General features: G+C 47.6%; 1 protein-coding gene across 1 annotated transcript; it reads right to left on the bottom strand.

The window, feature by feature from the left end:
* Positions 1-312: 312 nt before the first annotated feature.
* mfsd14ba (major facilitator superfamily domain containing 14Ba) lies at positions 313-18,756 on the bottom strand. Its single transcript, XM_083670599.1, has 12 exons — positions 18,504-18,756; positions 15,760-15,858; positions 15,266-15,328; positions 14,878-15,005; positions 13,884-13,998; positions 12,675-12,893; positions 7,994-8,107; positions 6,016-6,087; positions 5,374-5,486; positions 4,778-4,875; positions 4,312-4,475; positions 313-3,597 (listed from the first exon to the last, which is right to left on the bottom strand). The coding sequence occupies exons 1-12, from the start codon at positions 18,582-18,584 to the stop codon at positions 3,349-3,351; spliced, it is 1,515 nt and encodes a 504-aa protein (XP_083526725.1). The 5' UTR covers positions 18,585-18,756; the 3' UTR covers positions 313-3,348.
* Positions 18,757-19,324: the final 568 nt, after the last annotated feature.

Genomic DNA, 19,324 nt, shown 5'->3' with positions numbered 1-19,324 from the left:
GGGACATGTACCACGTCTCTGTGAAGTGTGTCTCTAGCTGACCTGTGATAACAGGAGGGTATTTCAGCTTTTATGTGCCCTGACGTCTCCACAGAAAACGCTGTGAAGATTGAGAAGCTGTTACATGACAAACATCCGCAACACGGCATCATGAGTTCTGCCCTGAGGACGGACTGGCAGACACGGATCCCGTCTCTCCATAGAAGGGCTGCAGTTACTACTGTTGAACACATAACACAACAGTGCCATCCGGTGGTGAACAATGTTACCGCAGTCTTAAAATAAAAAACAGGACACTTTCATTCGGTCATGTTATTTTATTATCAATTCAACCATAATTTTTTTTTAAAGATTCAAGACAAGACATAAGAGGTGTGTATCGCCCGTGTACGGTTCATCTCATGTGTTGTGTTGTCATGAGCAACAATAACCTCCGCTCCTTGTACACGTTAGTATTTACATAGTCATTTTCTTCGCTTCAAAAATGAACATGTTTCCACTGTTAGGCACATTTGTATGTATATCCTCTCAGACAGACGCTGGGTGCGGAGACAGAGTCAATGGTCTAGTGTGTTGTCTCGTGGTTATAAATCCTATGAACAAAACTACTGTATGAAGTCGGTGTGTATGATAACAAAGTCATGTTACGTTATAATCATGTTATACACAAAATGCTTCATAGGGGAATGTGGATTTTTCTGATTTGTGGGCGAAGAAGTTCTAAAACCGTTCCAAAAATATATATAGCAGTCTAGAGATATGTGACCATTTGGAGATACTTTTTCATAACATATACAATACATTACAATGCAATAGTCTTCAAATTCATGATACTAATATACATAATTCATCTTCACTCTTACAGGCTGGGAACAGTATAGCATAAGAAACTCAACAGTTACTTGGAAAGCAGCTGTTAACCTTTGTCTGACATCAATTTATGGATTCTTGGTCAAAATACTTCACAACAGGATTGGGGTTGTAGGTGACAGATAGGAGGCTTTACTTTCTCTGCTTGCTCTCTGATAGGAACGGGCTTACAGGTCACGGAAATGACTCACAAACCACCAGGGTAAAGCACAAGTCCTCAAACACTCTCCAAGCACAACCACCTACAACCGTCTGTCGAGATGCTGTGTGTGTGTGTGTGTGTATGTGTGTGCGTGTGCATGCATGTGTGTGTGCATGTGTGTGTGTGTGTGTGTGTGTGTGTGTGTGTGTGTGTGTGCATGCGTGTGTGTGTGTGTGTGTGTGTGTGTGTGTGTGTGTGTGTGTGTCGTCTTCTCATTCCAGAGACAGGCGTAACAATAGAATACAGTGCTATCTAACAATTCCTTTCTAACCCATTGGCCACTTTGTTTGGAATAAAATAGTTCCGGAAGGTCACAAACAAATACAACACATTGTGAGCGTTCCATCTTGGACTGTCTTTTTTAGTACCAATATGTTACATGGACATCTATACATGCATTCAAGCAGTCAAATACTCAGTCATATATCTCTTCAGGAGTCTGAACAAAGGCAAGAGCCCGAATGCTGTGGAGTTCACAGCATCCTCATCCATTAGCAACTTGGTCGTTGTCATCATGGGACATAACATTGGTTTCATAACCCTAACCTGTAGGGATACAGGACCTATACAGGACTAACCCTAAACTATGTACATATAAAATATGAATTATGAACATTTCCACAGTGTGACAACCTCACAGAAAAGATGATACACTATTGTACAATGATAATGTGCAACACATGAATCTTCACATATACGGTGTCTTTGTTTCTCTTGTTCCAGATACTCTTTCAACCGTGGGTTTGTTTGTTTGACTCTAGGGGGTGCGACAACTATTTGAGCTGAAATATGTTTTGTGGATAATGGCGAAACCACGTTAAAATCAGACTTGAAAATCAATCGTTTCAAAGCTGAGGTAGCTAGAGGGACACGTGTGATGATGACAAGGACTAAAAGTCATGATTTTGTTCTCAGTCAAATAAAAAAAGGAAACCTCACTTTGAAAACCCAACCCCAACAATATGCTTCGGGGTTTACTTAAAAGAGAATAAAAAATCCTCCCAAAAATTACAAAAAAGAAAAAGAGTAAAAACATGTCTCCTTCTAATTAAATACAACACTATTATTAACAGAGTCGCCTTGACGCTTCAGTCAAATATCTTGCAGAATGTTAACCATGACAGGATGGATATAAATAATAAAAGACATCATAATACTTTATATAAATGATATACTTCAAGATAAAAAACCTTTTAGTAACAATCAAGATTTTGCAGACTAAACAGAAGCTGCAGAGTACAGCATGAAACCAAACACTCAGTAAACATCTACGCCATCCACACCCCACACCCCACACCCTGCCTCACCCTGCCTCACCCTGCCTCCCCCTGCCGCTTTCTCCACACGAGGCCACATCCAGGGGTAAAGTATAAATAATCCTCTTCCCGCTAAAGGTGCAGTGCTGTAGCTGCCTCGTCCCCTGACCAGGCATGTACCATGGTTCTGGTACCAGAGCCCCCTTCCTTACAAAGCTCAGGTCCACAACAATGTCACAAATGAGACCAGAATCTCCACCTCCTCACCTGGGCCATCTCCCTCACCTTCCCCTTAAAGACAACAATAGAACACCTGCTGCTCTCTGAATATGAGTGGTAAGGCCTGTTAACAGGATCCCCTTGCAATCCAAGACTTCTTGTCTGTTTTATTATAATGTGATCTACTGGCTATTCATATTACATAGAGTACCTCTATGAACAGTACAAAGTAAGTAAGTGTTGTCGACTACTGGCACAAGATCTCTTTCCTCTCCCTCCGTTCACGCCTCCTCCCATCAAACCCCAGAGGTTCCCTTCAGGTTGCGTTCCAACACATAATGCTGAGCAGCTGAGTTGAATATGTCCACAACAATACGCAGACGTCTCTCTTCTGCCTCCAAATATAACTGGTTAAACACAACAACACCTTCCCCCGCCTTCGCCACCACTTAAGACTCTTAAAGCATACCCAGGTCCAGAGTCCTACACCTGAAAAACCAACCATCCCCTAAAAGATCATCATCACAACATCACAAACAGCATATCAAATCATTCAAATAAATACTAGCCTCTAAGGGGGGGAGGGGGGAGGGGGTTAGGGGGGGGGGGGGGGACAGGGGCAGGGAGTGGTTGTGCAGTGCAGAGGAGCACACAATACTGAGGTTAGGCCCCTGTCTCATCCCCCAATCTCCTCCATCTCCTCCACCTCTTCTCCTCTCCCTCGCCGGGGGGTGAACGTGGGGGACGTGGGGTTGCCGCAGCTGGATATGATACTGACGCCGTCCCTCCCCCCTCCTCCGGTCACACGATGCTGTCCTGCAGCAGAGGCTCAAAGTCCTCGTCGCTCAGCGGCGCCGGCGCGTCCTCCTCGCCGCCCGGCAGGGGCGTGTTGATGTGGACGCCAGCCATGGTCACGGCGCCGGCATCCTTGTCCTCGGGGGAGGACTTGGCGTCGGGCGCCAGTTGCTCGGGGATGAACAAGGCCACTATGAACGCCACGATCACTGTGAAGGAGCCCAGGAGGAAGGGAGGACCCGGGATGAGGGCTCTCTGCAAGGAGAGACGCAATGGGGTTAGTCACACAGACACAGGAAGGAAGTAAGTAAGCCCTGTGCTCCAGAAAACACAAGCCAGAGCAGCCCACAGGGGAGGAGTCGGGCTCCTGTTTCTGTGGCGTGATGTACTCCCTCTGGACAGGATGCTCCGTCACAGGGCCTTGCCCCCAATCCATTTCTGTAATTCTGAGCGCCAAGCAAATAAACATTTGGTCCCATTTTTTCAGACACAACCATCGGGTCTCAGGGCGGACTCTCAAGCCAGAAGGCCACTGAGTGGCTACAGGCTACAGGACACAGAGAAACAGGATTCTACTGCCTGAGAAACAGATGAATATGAATACAAGTTGGCTGGTCTAGCTGTTGAATGAGGAGGTTGTTGTGTTCTTGGAGCTGGTGTGTGTGCTTACCTCAGTAGGGGGTGTATAGGTGTGTGTTTTACCTCTGTAGGGGGTGTATAGGTGCGTGTATGTTTTACCTCAGTAGGGGATGTATAGGTGTGTGTTTTACCTCAGTAGGGGGGTGTATAGGTGTGTGTTTTACCTCAGTAGGGGGTGTATAGATGTGTGTATGTTTTACCTCAGTAGGGGGTGTATAGGTGTGTGGTTTACTTCAGTAGGGGGTGTATAGGTGTGTGTTTTACCTCAGTAGGGGGGTATATAGCTGTGTGTTTTACCTCAGTAGGGGGATGTATAGGTGTGTGTTTTACCTCAGTAGGGGGTTGTATTGGTATGGGGTCGATGGCGAACTCCCCGGGGATGGGATCGATGGTGTTCAGCTCCACGTTGAACATGAAGAAGATCAGGCCGTAGAGCGCAGGGCCCAGTCCGTTACATAAGCCCCGGATCCCGGTGATCATCCCCTGGACCAGGCCTGCAGACGGAGGGGACGGAGGGGACGGAGGGACAAACATCAACATTATCACATTACTGTTAAAGCCAAAGCCGCAAGGACACATTCAATATCATCAGAACCACAAGACATTATGTCTGCCATGAAACACAATAGCACACATTCAAAACCCCCATGCATAATAACGCCATATTGATTGCCTTTGTAAGAGGGGAGGGGGGAGGGGGGAGGGGGCGGGGGTGGGAGGAGGAGAGGTGGGACTGTCGGGAACAACGGGAGGATGAATCGATGGATTACAGAAGAGAGGAGTGAGAGGTTCTTACCCTGCTTATCTGGGTCGGCGCTGTGGGACACCAGGGCGCTCACAGCAGGGAAGGTGATGCTGGACATGGCTGCCACTGCCCCCGCCGCCCAGATCATCCTGACAAACACAGACATCAGACCCACGACCCCCACCGCACATAGACAGACCAGCCCTACTGAGCATGCTCAGTGACCTTTGATCAGATCCATGGCCACTTCCTCTTAACTCACCAACTGCCAAAGGATTCCGGAACACTCTCCACCTAGAGAGCCAAGTGTTCTATGTGGTGTTTACCTAGCAACAATACTTTGATTGGCTATCATCATTGATTGCATTTTTGGTGAATAAACTCACCCTTGCCACCCAACCACAGAATGTTGACCGTTTGGGTGACTTTATTCACCCTCAGCACTAAATGACTCAAACCCTATTCTGATTGCTCACTGAGAGACAGCCCGTGTTTCAACATCCACACTATATACGCCACCTAGCATGCATGGCTAACACATCCTCTGTGGTATGCTAGTGCTAGTGCTAGTGGCTACCAGTGGTTGGTTGGTTGGTTGGTTGGTTCCCAGCGCCCCCCAGTGGAGAGAGAGGTGAACAGGGACTCACCAGGGTTCTGATCCGAAGCCATAGCAGGCCAGCTGGAGGATCTGGAAGCCCAGGCCCAGCAGAACTGTGTTCTTGTTCCCTATGGTCCTCATCAAAAGAGTGAGGATCAGTGTCTGCCAGAAGAGAGAGAGAAGATTCATACATCATAAAGCTTTTCCTTTTTACGCTGTGTAAAGAAAGACATTGATATTCTTCCTCTAAAACTTGAGCTAATGCTGGAAGACAGCCATTAGAAAAAAGACTCATGTTAACCTGATTAAAAAGGATTGTTCATTAAGAGAATTGGCGGTCCTCAAAGACACATTATACAACGGTTTGATCTGAACAAGCATTGCGATTGGCCGAGGTTGTACTAATATCCCTGCGCAAACACTCACATTACCAGGAATTGTTTATCACGTTACCTTGACAACAGCGGTCGTTTTGAGAACTATATTTCTGAGCACAGGGCAGAAACCACCACAATCTATCACAAAGTAAACAAGGCATTGTTTGTCAAAATTGTCTGTTTTGTTTTGTAACCGTTGTATAAAGCGATAAGGCCGTCTGAGCTTCATCTGAATGAAGTCACAGCTGAGCTGTGTTGTCTGGCCAGGCTTCAGGCTTCAGTCAGACGGGGAACTAGAAGGCGGCGTCAGGTACCTGCGCTACGATGGACAGGATCCCCACCACTCCGATGAACACTGCGATGGTTGCCGATGAAAAGTTGATGATCTGTGAGCGATAGAGAGAGATAGAGAGATAGAGAGATAGAGAGAGACAGAGAGATAGAGAAAGAGAGAGAGAGAGACAGAGAAATAGAGAGACACATTAAGTAGCATTACTCTTTAGTGTTGCACGATGTACCGGTTCCATAAAAGTATCACAATACCTTGCTTTGAAAACGATTAGGGTTAGGCTTTTATGCTAAGAACATTTGAAAAATGAATTGAAAAAAAAAATGAAATAAAATGTTTACCATAAATGCCTGACGCAGCATTTACTTTGAGCTGTGTGGAATATTATCTTGTAAGTATATTTTGTCTATATGCTCACGGGGCGCCTGTGGCTGGGAAAGATGAGGAGGAAAGAGAAGGATGGAAGCCGCTGGCGTGGGTGCTGGCCGTCCCCAGCTTGTTGATAAAAACTATGCCAGAAGTGACATCTGGCATTACTTTGCTTTTCGAGCCAATGATGATGGCGAGCCGACCGAAATCACAAAGCATATTTGTAGAAGATGTTACAAGGCCATGCAGTCAAAGGGAGGCAAGATGACACATTTATCCAAGCGTCTTTCCGACAGAAGGCATCCTGAGCTCTTCAAGGAGTTCAAATCACCACAGGTCAGCGAACAATTCTGATAGCTAAGGATATGAAAATAAGAATTTCCATGTTTTATAGGATATTATTTACTTTCCTTGATGTTGATTTGGTTGCTGTGGTATCGTTTAAGAATCTAAATCGTGAGACTTAAGCTGGTATCGGTATCAAAGTCAACGTTTTGGTATCGTGACGACACGATTACTCTCTCTCTGCTCCGAGGGTGCGATGCTAAATGACCAGCGCTTTGCTGAGCTCAGTGGAGAGAGAGCTGCCTGAGTAGACCTGGGTAGACCTGAGTAGACCTGAGTAGACCTGGGTAGACCTGGGTACACCTGGGTAGACCTGGGTACACCTGGGTACACCTGAGTAGACCTGGGTAGACCTGAGTAGACCTGGGTAGACCTGGGTAGACCTGGGTAGACCTGAGTAGACCTGGGTAGACCTGAGTAGACCTGGGTAGACCTGAGTAGACCTGGGTAGACCTGGGTAGACCTGAGTAGACCTGGGTAGACCTGAGTAGACCTGAGTACACCTGAGTACACCTGAGTAGACCTGAGTACACCTGAGTAGACCTGAGTAGACCTGAGTAGACCTGGGTAGACCTGGGTAGACCTGGGTAGACCTGAGTAGACCTGGGTGGACCTGGGTAGACCTGAGTAGACCTGAGTACACCTGTGTAGACCTGGGTAGACCTGGGTAGACCTGAGTAGACCTGGGTAGACCTGGGTAGACCTGGGTAGACCTGAGTAGACCTGGGTAGACCTGAGTAGACCTGAGTAGACCTGAGTAGACCTGGGTAGACCTGAGTAGACCTGGGTAGACCTGAGTAGACCTGGGTAGACCTGGGTAGACCTGGGTAGACCTGAGTAGACCTGAGTAGACCTGGGTAGACCTGAGTAGACCTGGGTAGACCTGAGTAGACCTGGCAGTAACACAGGCAGAGCAGGTGTCTCCCATACCTTCATCGCCATAGTGACCTACTACAATAAAACAGGATATGTAAACAACACTCCTCTCCCCCCGCCCGTGTTTACCATGAGGTGGTTAAATACCTCCTCTCCCCCGCCCGTGTTTACCATGAGGTGGTTAAATACCTCCTCTCCCCCACCCATGTTTACCATGAGGTAGTTAAATACCTCCTCTCCCCCACCCGTGCTTACCATGAGGTAGTTAAACACAGAGGAGTTGGGGTAAATCACTTTACTTGGGGCATATAGTTATAATGTGTTCATAGCGCTGCCATTAAAAGCCATCATATATGGTTACAATGAGTTGTACTGTATGTATACTGTAGAAGGTGTCAGCAGGAGATGTTTACCTGTCTTAGGTAGAGGAAGAAGCTGGAGTATTGTCCAGCCTCCGGGAGATAGGACAGGAACACCGTTATACAGATGAGCAGGATGGTGGGATCCTTCCCCACTTTCCTCATGGACTGAAAACAGAAGACAGACAACAAAGACAGTATGGCCGCTGTACTGTACAACATTAACACTGTCAGTCAGACACTGATCAGGACATTATCATCCTCTGTACTGTACAACATTAACACTGTCAGTCAGACACTGATCAGGACATTATCATTAGATTAGATTAGATTAGATTCAACTTTATTGTCATTGTGCAGAGTACAAGTACAGAGACAACGAAATGCAGTTAGCGTCTAACCAGAAGTGCAAAATAGCAGAAAGTGCAATGAACAGTGTTTGCAGGTAGTGCAATATATGATCAGTAGTAGTGCAGTATAATATAGCAGTGCAGTATAGCAGTATATGAGTACAGTAGCATTATAGCAGAATAAATAGTTACAGTATGAACAGTGTAGCAGCATATGAGCTGTATGGGTAATGCAGTCTAGCAGTATATATGTATTAACAGTAGCATGAGGTAGATAGCAGAATAAATATAAATATGAATATGGAATGCCGTATAAACAGTATAAACAGGTATGTACAGTATGTGCAGTAGTATTAAAGAAAATATAAGGATATGTGCATTATGTGCAGTATGAACAGTATGGACAGGTATGTACAGAAGAGCAGTGGTATGAGTAAGAGCAGGGGAGGGGAGGGGAGTAATAGTGCAATAGTGCAATTGTCCGGGGGGGGGGGGGGGGGGGGGGGTTGCAGGGGTAGTAGGTTGTCAGGTCGGTGCAGTGTTCGAGTTCAGTAGGGTGACAGCCGCAGGGAAGAAGCTGCCTCTGAACCTACTGGTTCGGGTGCGGAGAGACCTGTAGCGCCTCCCGGAGGGGAGTGGGGTGAAAAGTCTATGGTTGGGGTGAGAGATGTCCTTGACGATGCTGCGTGCCTTACGCAAGCATCGTTTGCCCTGGACAGCCTCGATGGAGGGGAGTGAGGAACCGGTGATGCGTTGGGCAGTTTTCACCACCCTCTGCAGTGCTTTCCGGTCCGATGCCGAGCAGTTGCCATACCATACTGTGACACAGTAGGTAAGGATACTCTCGATGGTGCAGTGGTAGAAATTCACCAGGATCTGAGGAGACAGATGGACCTTCTTTAGTCTCCTCAGGAAGAAGAGACGCTGGTGAGCCTTCTTTATCAGGGTGGAGGTGTTGAGGGTCCAGGAGAGGTCCTCAGAGATGTGGACACCCAGAAACTTGAAGCTGGTGACTCGCTCCACCTCAGTCTCGTTGATGAGGATGGGGGTGTGTGCGCCAGCTTTAGACTTCCTGAAGTCCACAATGAGTTCTTTGGTCTTCTTGGTGTTGAGAGCCAGGTTATTGTCGTTGCACCACACTGTTAGGTGCTGTACCTCCTCCCTGTAGGCCGACTCATCGTTGTTGCTGATGAGACCGATCACCGTTGTGTCGTCTGCAAACTTAACAATGGTGTTTGAGCCATGTACAGGTGTGCAGTCGTAGGTGAAGAGGGAGTAAAGGAGGGGGCTCAGCACACAGCCTTGTGGAACGCCGGTGTTCAGGATGAGGGTTGAGGAGGTGTGGTTGTGAAGCCTAACAGACTGCGGCCTGTTGGTCAGGAAGTCTAGAATCCAGTTGCAGAGGGAGGGGTTGATGCCCAGTTGCCTGAGTTTGGAGATCAGTTTGGAGGGGATGATGGTGTTGAATGCTGAGCTGAAGTCAATAAACAGCATTCTCACATAAGAGTTAGTCTTGTCGAGGTGGGACAGGGCGGAGTGAAGTGCCGTCGAAATGGCATCCTCTGTACTCCTGTTCTGCCGGTAGGCGAATTGAAAGGGGTCCAGTGTGGGTGGTAGGCAGGTCTTGAGTTGGGCTAAGACCAGCCTCTCGAAGCACTTCATGATGATGGGCGTGAGTGCCACTGGTCGGAAGTCATTTAAGCTCGTTGCAGTGGAGTGTTTTGGCACCGGCACGATGGAGGTGGTTTTGAAGCACGCGGGGACAGCTGCTTGGGCTAGGGACAGGTTGAATATGTCAGTCCAAACCTTAGTCAGCTGCACAGCGCAGGCCCTGAGGACGCGTCCGGGAATCCCATCAGGACCAGCAGCCTTGCGTGCGTTAGTCCTGCTCAGTGCCGCACACACGTCGGTGGGAGATAGAGTGAGGGGCTGGTGATCCGCAGGGAGCACAGCCTTGATGGCCACCTCCTTGTTGTCCCTGTCAAAGCGGCCGTAGAAGTGGTTCAGCTCATCAGGGAGGGAGGCGTCAACGGAGAGGGGTGAGGTGTTAGTTGTTTTGTAGTCTGTGATGGCCTGGATGCCCTGCCACATGCGTCGGGGGTCAGAGTTGTTTCTGAAGTGATCCTCTATCCTCAGCTTGTGGTTGTGCTTGGCCTTTTTGATGCCCCTCTGCAGATTAGCCCTGGATGAGCTATAGGCCCGAGCATCCCCTGATCTGAAGGCAATGTCGCGTGCCTTCAGCAGGAGTCGGACCTCACTGTTCATCCATGGCTTCTGATTAGGGAAAGTGGTGATCCGCTTGAGTGTGGTGACACTGCTGATGTTGGAATTGATGTAGTCCAAAACAGATGAGGCATATGAATCAATGTCCGTGTGGGAGTCGTGGGTGGCCTGAGTGGCAAACACACCCCAGTCAGTGTTTCCAAAACGCTGCTGGAGCGCTGAGTCAGCTCCCTCTGGCCAGACCTTGACTGTCCTCACTGTAGGTTTCACTCGTTTGATGAGTGCTGAGTACTTGGGCAGTAGGAACAATGAGAGGTGGTCTGATTGACCTAGGTGGGGGAGGGGAACGGCTTTGTACGCCTCAGCCATGCTGGTGTATACTTGGTCCAATGTCCTGTCTCCTCTGGTGGGGCATGAGACATTTCGGTGGAATTTGGGCAGTACAGTCTTTAGGTTGGAGTGATTGAAGTCACCCGCGACAATGAAGGCTGCCTCGGGATGCAGAGTCTGTTGTTTGCTAATGGCAGCATGCAGTTCTTTCATAGCAATCTTAGCATTAGCATCCGGGGGGATATAGGCTGCCGCGATAACAGTAGACGTGAACTCTCTGGGCAGATAGAAAGGTCTACACTTAACCATGAGAAACTCCAGGTTAGCTGAGCAGTGACTCTCGGTGATGGTAGTGTCCGTGCACCACGTCTTGTTAACATAAATGCACAAACCTCCACCTCTGGTCTTACCGGAGTCGCCTGCTGTTCTGTCTGCTCGGAGAACGCAGCGCCCTGCTAGCTCGATAGCGTTGTCGGGAACCTCGCTGTTGAGCCAGGTTTCAGTGAAAACCATGATGTTACAGTCCATAATCCATTTGTGGGTGGTGATCCGCAGCCGCAGTTCATCCATCTTGTTTGCCAGGGAACGAACATTAGCAAGGAAAAGGCTAGGTAGTGAGAGTCGGTGTGGGGTTAGCTTTAGCCTAGCTCTCAGCCCACCTCGGCTCCCTCGCCTGTGTTTTCTTTTCCGAGCCGGTCTGGGGCCTCTTCCGGTCGGTGTAGCGGAGTTAGCTGGACCCGCTGTTTTGCTAATCTCGGGTATATCGGGTATATCGTCGATAAAGATGACTGGAGTGCCGGAACCGATGTCCAGAAGTTCTTGTCGGCTGTACGATATGTACGCTAAACTGTTTTTAGCGAGAATACTTAAGATAAACAAGCAAATAACTACTAGTTCGCAAACTCTGGAGAGACACTGAGCGTCGCGATGCATGCGCGCCGCCATCATCCTCTGTACTGTACAACATTAACACTGAACATCGACATCTGATACAGATCATCCCAATGTATCAAGTTATCCCAAAACAGGATGCTATTACCAAATTAGCACATTGTTTAGAGGGAACCGATCCCAGGTGAGGAAGCCCTCCTGCTGATGTACTCTCTGTATGCAAGAATAACCCCATTCACTGACTAGTTTCATCTGTATTTCATCATGTAAGTGAACGAAAACACAGCACTTGTTTGCTAGGAGGACCTGAGGGAAACCAGTTGCTGTTTATAAGGACCTGAGGGAATCCACGACTGTTTTTATTTTTTGCCCAGACATCATCCCTCCTAATCAGAGGACCTAAGTACTTTGTTTGTTTTATTCAACATGGTACATAGTCATTTATGTCTATTATGGTATATTGGGTATTTTTGCTGTTGTACATGCTAAGACATTTTCCATTTTAATCGGTATAGTTCTTTAGATTTCTTTTTTAATTCCACCCCTCAGCTGCTCCCTCCCCACCCCACCTCTCTGGATACACCACCCTCTCTGGATACACCACCCTCTCTGGACACTCCACCCTCTCTGGATACACCACCCTCTCTGGATACACCACCCTCTCTTGGTTTCCTTGTGCCAAAGACCACCACTGTTTGCTCTAGGGGCCCAGGAAGCTAATATGGAGCCTAACCCCACTTACTAGTTTCATATTTATTTCATCTTTATTTCATCATGTAAGTGAACTGAGACACAGCACATGTCTGCTATAAGGACCTGTGGGAAACCAGTAGCTGTTTATAAGGACCTGTGGGAAACCAGTAGCTGTTTATAAGGACCTGAGTGAAACCACCAGTGTTTGTTATAGGGTCCTCAGAAGCTAGCGGACTGTGTGGACTCACAGAGAAGGGGTCGGCCTGCTCCCAGGAGATGGGCGCCCCCCAGGTGTTGAGCCTCATCTTCTCTGGCAGCGACTCCGGCACGGCCAGCAGGATGAAGCAGATGTCGGCCAGGGCGATGAGCGTGGCCACCAGCACCACCAGGTTGTCACCGTAGCACGCGGACAGGAAGGCCCCGATGGCCGGGCTCGTCACCAGGCTGGCGGCGAACGTGGCCGACACCTAGATCAAACCAAACGCTATTGGTCACGAACATTGCATACAGTTATCACCGTCAGTGATACGGTGAAATGCTTTATGAATCTAGCTTCAATAAATCAATAAGGCAATAAATCCAATACAATATAATACGGTAGTAATAAAGCAATAAGTAGTAATAAAGCAATAAGTAGTAATAAAGCATTGACAGTGGTCATGCAAAAGGGTGCCGTGTAGCAGCTAGTAGCTAGCGACCCCAGGTAATTTATAATAAGCAACTTGAACTCACTAATAACAAGTGTTAGCATGAATGGGAATTTGTGGCTGTGTTGGGTGTTTTGAGTAATGTAGCTAACTGTGGCCGTTGCTGTCAGTGACCCAAACAGTAGGTCAGGGAAATACTGTTACCTGTATTTCCCACTAAAGCTTTACAAATGGACCATAAATGTCATAGTGTATTCTCCATCAAGATGTGAGAAATACAAAGACTGTGATGGGAGACTCAATACACTGAGGACGCCATGAACCCCAACCGCCCCGTTCTGACACAGCAACATGAGGACTGAACCCAACGTGTGAGAGACTCGCTCGCAGAAACACAAGACGACTGACATCTCCACACAAGAGAGCCGTGTTACGTAAGACTGACTCGTACAGAATTACACAACTCGATCTGCAACCGCAAAAACGTCACGTTGACTGACAGGACACTGCCCCCACTGCTCCATCCGACAGGATGATCGACCCAATGTGATGTGACTTCATCAGATTTAGAAAATAGCTTTACCGCGGCCTGGGGTGGTCCAGTGGTCCAGCACCGCGGCCTACAGTGCACACATATGCCCATGTCGGCATGGGTTAGAATCCGGCCCGTGCCCTGCTGACATCCCCTCTCCTCCTCACTTTGCTGTCTTTCTTCCCTGTCTCTATCCACTGAAAAATATAAGAGTGGGACTGCCCCACTCAGAAAAATAACCTTTAAAACAAATTTAAAAAATGAATAAAGAGCTTTACCAGTCCGTATGCTGTGCTCCTCTCGTGCTCCTCGGTGACATCGGCCACGTAAGCGAAGATGACAGAGAAGGTGACAGAGAAGGCCCCCGACATGGAGATCGCGGCAAAGTACCACCTGAGGGACGGAACACGATGTCAGTTAGACTCTCCTCAGCAACACAGGCCCGGTCCAAACAGGTGATGTATGTCAGTTAGACTCTCCTCAACAACACAGGCCCGGCCCAAACAGGTGATGTATGTCAGTTAGACTCTCCTCAACAACACAGGCCCGGTCCAAACAGGTGATGTATGTCAGTTAGACTCTCCTCAACAACACAGGCCCGGTCCAAACAGGTGATGTATGTCAGTTAGACTCTCCTCAACAACACAGGCCCGGTCCAAACAGGTGATGTATGTCAGTTAGACTCTCCTCAACAACACAGGCCCGGTCCAAACAGGTGATGTATGCAGCATGTCTAACAGAAGGACCGAATGAGCTCATAAAGAATCTGAGGAATGTGAATCGATACGGGACGTAAATAAGAGCCAGTCTGTGTGGATCCGTTTGTTTACCAACTCCAAATGCTACTGAAATGACCCAATGAAAAGACCTAATGAAGGGTGGTGTATATACATACAGAACCAGTCAAACGTTTGGACACACCTTCTCATTCAATGGTTTTTATTTATTTTTCTTATTTTCCACATTGTAGATTAATATTGAAGACATCAAAACTATGAAGGAACACATATGGAATTATGTAGTAAACAAAAAAGTGTTAAACAAACCAGTTTTATATTTTAGATTCTTCAGAGTAGCCACCTTTTGCTTTGATGACAGCTTTGCACACTCTTGGCAAGGTGTGTCCAAACGTTTGACTGGTACTGTATATAGAATGTGTATGGGTAGGATATCAATATATGTTCATCTAAAAAGCACTTTGAATGTGAACGTTGTTACGCTGTTAATCTTGCGGTCGTGGTTGTGGGCCAGAAGAGAGGCGATCGCTCTTACCAGGGACTGAGTCTCATTAGCGGAATGGGGGCACAGGTGAAGAACACAGTGACCAATAGGAAGGAGCGTCTGCCCCACACGTCTGACAAGGCACCAATCAGAGGGGCGCTCATGAAGGACAGCAACCCCTGGAGAGAAAGAAGGGTGGAACCAGGGTTAACGTCACGTACAACGAGGTTCCAGGCTCTGGCTCCACCTGATGAGAAGCTTCATTGATCTTTAGTGGAAATAAGTCGGCTTAATTATTTCAAGTAGCTAGCACTAAAATGTTTGCCCTATTGTAATTGCTTTGTAATTACGTGTAATGGAGGTTTTCCGAGGCCTTGTTAGTTCATAAGTGAAAATATGTGCGAAGGTTAAGAGCAAAATGATTGTGCTGCTCTCCTACCTTCACCCCCTGAATGAGGCCGTTCATCAGGAACGTGTGCTGGGGAAACGTTTCATGTAGAACCTGAAAACAACCACAGAAACCACAAACACGTGTTCAACAGAGAGGACGCCCAGAAACACAAACACGTGTTCAACAGAGAGGACGCCCAGAAACACAAACACGTGTTCAACAGAGAGGACGCCCAGAAACCCAAACAGACACACAGCTGTGCTCAACAAGCCATTTCACAGGGAACCTGCCCCCCAAAAACAGAAACCAAAACACAAGGTGTGTGAGTTCTGCCGAACTATTCATTCCATCCCGGGACAAAGAAAAGAGAAAAGTCTAATGCAGAGAGATGGGGAAGAAGATAAGGAACGATGGAGGACGATTAACTCAGACTGACATAAACAGAATCACAGAGGCTTAAAAACACACAGAGAGACAGACGGACAGACACAGAGAGACAGACACACACAGACAGTCAGACAAACAGGCCAAGTGGAACTCACTGTCAGCATCGGAGTGGTGAGGAGACCCCAGGCGAAGAACTCCAGGAAGATGACCACCACGGCATGGTAGACGCTGGGACGACCAATCCCCTGCTGCGGCTGCAATAGAGGGCGGCCATGTTAAAAACATCCACCACCAAAACAGCTGCAACATTATATCTATTATAATAACTCTGGGTAGCCGAGAGGTTAGAGAGGCCAGGCAGCCATCAGTAAGTCGCTGGTTCAATCCCCACCCCAGGAGGGAGCCGGATGTGAGCTGGTGACTGGAGGGTTTCTGGCATCATATCTAAGGCTCCTACCACTGCCGTTGTGCCCTTGAGCAAGGCATTTAACCCCCAACTGCTCCAGGGGCGTCGAAGATGGCTGATCCTGTGCCCATGATTGATTGATTGGCAAATAGAACCTAAAACATCAGCACTGTCTCAACCAGTACCTACATTACACTGCAAGACCTGATCATCTGAACGGGATGATAAAGATCATCAAACATCAAAATTAAAATCCTTTAATGAGTCACATTCCCACCGCGTGCGTCTCTTTGGAGGGGAGGCAGTTCCTCTGCTGCTGTGTGTGAGGACATCCATGTGGTGACAGTGTCCTGAAGCATCTCTGACAAGACAGTCAGTCAGTCAGTCAGTCAGTCAGTCAGTCAGACGGTCAGTCAGTCATCTGGAGAAGGCTGATGAGACAGTCAGTCTGTCAGTCAGTCAGACAGTCAGTCATCTGGAGAAGGCTGATGAGACAGTCAGTCTGTCAGACAGACAGACAGTCAGACAGACAGACAGAGAGACAGTCAGACAGTCAGTCAGTCAGTCAGTCAGTCATCTGGAGAAGGCTGAGGAGCTCCTGTCCTTCCCGGCACACTGTGATCCAGCACTGCAGTTTGGGATATGGGTTACATAAGATGGGCCTCCTATTCCTTCCAGTGCACACATCCTCATGAGTGTGTGTGTGTGTGTGTGTGTGTGTGTGTGTGTGTGTGTGTGTGTGTGTGTGTGTGTGTGTGTTTTATACATGGAAATTATGTAGAAATGATGGTAATTTGTATATCGAATCATCAAGTCATTATCGAGTCATTTCTGTAGGCTACTGTAAAATAAAGAGCAACCAAAAGTGTGCAGGTGTTGTGATGCAGGACACCTTGCCCTTCAGAGAACAGCAGGTCTGACACATGGGCTTGTTTCTTCCTGTGACTGCACAGCCTATGTAGGTGGACGGTGTGAGATAATCAACTCTTTTCCTAAAATTAGAAAGTCTAATGACATGAATCTGCAGGAATCCCTATAGTCTAAGAAAAAAAGGTTCAACCTAGAACCAAAGAGGGTTTTTTTGGCCGTCCCTGCGGACAAACTCTTTAGTTGGAGACGCTGGGATGTGACGTCTTATCAAACGAGCGGGGCAAGGCAGCCAGAGACTTTCAAAAAGCAAAGATGCAACACTACAGAGTGGAGCGTGTCGGGGGTTGACTGTGATTGAGTCATGCGCTGCGTCACCTGATGTCAGAGGACAGAGCGACGCTCTTGTTCACTTCAACATCTTTGATGATAGTCGCTCTGTGTTCACGGGCATGACGCTCAAATCCCAGAGTCTACCTTTAAAGAACCCTTTTGGGTTCCATGTAGAACCCTTTAAAGAACCCTTTTGGGTTTCATGTAGAACCCTTTAAAGAACCCTTTTGGGTTCCGTGTAGAACCCTTTAAAGAACCCTTTTGGGTTTCGTGTAGAACCCTTTCCACAGAGGGAGCTACATGGAACCCCAAAGGCTTCCAAAAGGCTTATTCCACAGGAACAGCTGAATACAGGAACCGCTGAATACAGGAACATCTGAATACAGGAACATCTGAATACAGGAACCGCTGATTAAAGTGTGCACTAGGTATATTAAAGTGTGCACTAGATATATTAAAGTGTGCACTAGGTGGTATATTAAAGTGTGCACTAGATATATTAAAGTGTGCACTAGGTGGTATATTAAAGTGTGCACTAGGTGGTATATTAAAGTGTGCACTAGGTGGTATATTAAAGGGTGCACTAGGTGGTATATTAAAGTGTGCACTAGGTGGTATATTAAAGTGTGCACTAGGTGGTATATTAAAGTGTGCACTAGGTGGTAAATTAAAGTATTGGAAAACAGAAATGGAACGGAGCCGAGTTCTTGGGAGGGAGGCTGGTTCCACACACATCATAGCCAAGAAAACGGGATATGGATTATCTTATTTTATGTGTTAGATATATCTAACTCATAAAATGTAAATATAAATTATGCATTTAAAAATGCTAATAACCATCATCCAGCCAGTAGCCTCCACATGCAGGGTGATGGATGGGGTTACCATGCAAACGGATGGCTTTCAGCGGCAGCTGAGCGATGTTATGCAACATCCGTAATGGCAACAGCGGAACAATATTCCCCAGGCTTCACTAAGCTGCTCCGCAGACAGGCCAGGCCTCTGGAGCCCTGCCGCTGCACACTGAAACCACTCACTGTCGAAGGCATGTTGTCATTGTTAATCTAGAAGATGTATCGACATTTCCAAGCTGCTCGTCAATAGAGCGCTGTCTGCGCACCGAGCCGTTTACGTGTTAAAGGGCCTCCAGATCTGTCAAACCGAGCGGTGCTCCGGTAACGTCCGCTTATGTCACCGCGGCTGATGCCACCGTGTTTTCCGTATCCGTCAGGCGACATTGCGGTCGCATAACGGGTAATAACCGTCATTATAACACTTCATTCATTCACGTACCGTGGGCCCATCCTTCATGATGATTTTCTTGACCAGCACCACCCGGCTGGTCCCCTGGTGATCCTTATCTCCTGCAGCCATCTCCTCACATCTTGCTGGAGTTACATAAAATCCATGCTGCGTAGGGATCTTCGGTACAGCCGCTTCTTCCAGGATGCCTTCGTATTTAGCCCTGAACGGCTAAAGCGTACTAAAATACCGTGTTTAGCCCCTATAGTCCAAATGAATTGACAACACCGGTGAATGATGTGCAAAATGGTTCCTGCTCACGTCAACAGTCCTCTCTCTATTCCCTCTCTGTACAGAGCAGACGCACGGCAGCCGAAGATTAGTGAATGAGCTGACCACAAGTCAGTGTGCGCTTCTGTGGCGTCCTGGGCTCGAAGCCGGACTAAGGTGGATGAAGCTGTCCTGAGATCAGATTGAAGCGCCGCTTCTTCCTCCAGCCGCTAAAGCGTACAGTAGAGGCTGCCGGAAACCACGTGTCTATCGAGATTTATTCTCTCTCTCTCTGTGGTCGAGAAATAAAAGATGACTGTGTGGTTAAATGTGCTATTTACACATGGCGGGAAAACACGCAAGCACAGTTTATTGATCAGAAGAAGAGCTGGTGTGGGTTATTAGAACTGTAGGCTGAGGGATCCTCAGATGTTTTGTTCTGAGAGAATAAACTAGTCTGGGATGGTGGTGGCTCACCTGAGAACCGTTCACCAGTTGGATCATGATCAGAGCATAGTCCCTTGCTGCAAGCAGGGATGAGTCAAAAGTAATAAAACCTGGAGAAATGTGGAAACACGCTCCATCACCCTGGCACAGGTGAG

Source organism: Argentina silus (genome assembly GCF_951799395.1).
Source record: "Argentina silus genome assembly, chromosome: 5".
Taxonomy (NCBI): Eukaryota; Metazoa; Chordata; class Actinopteri; order Argentiniformes; family Argentinidae; genus Argentina; species Argentina silus.
Note: the sequence above shows the minus strand (reverse complement) of the source record. Positions and strands in the feature narration are given on the sequence as shown.

Excerpts from the sequence above, each read along its gene's own strand:
- mfsd14ba (XM_083670599.1), bottom strand. The coding sequence starts at position 18,584 with ATGGCTGCAGGAGATAAGGATCACCAGGGGACCAGCCGGGTGGTGCTG. Across the intron at positions 15,859-18,503 it reads TCATGAAGGATGGGCCCACG|CCGCAGCAGGGGATTGGTCG; the intron begins GTACGTGAATGA and ends CCTCTATTGCAG. Across the intron at positions 5,487-6,015 it reads TCCTGTCCATCGTAGCGCAG|ACACTGATCCTCACTCTTTT; the intron begins GTACCTGACGCC and ends CTCTTCTGGCAG.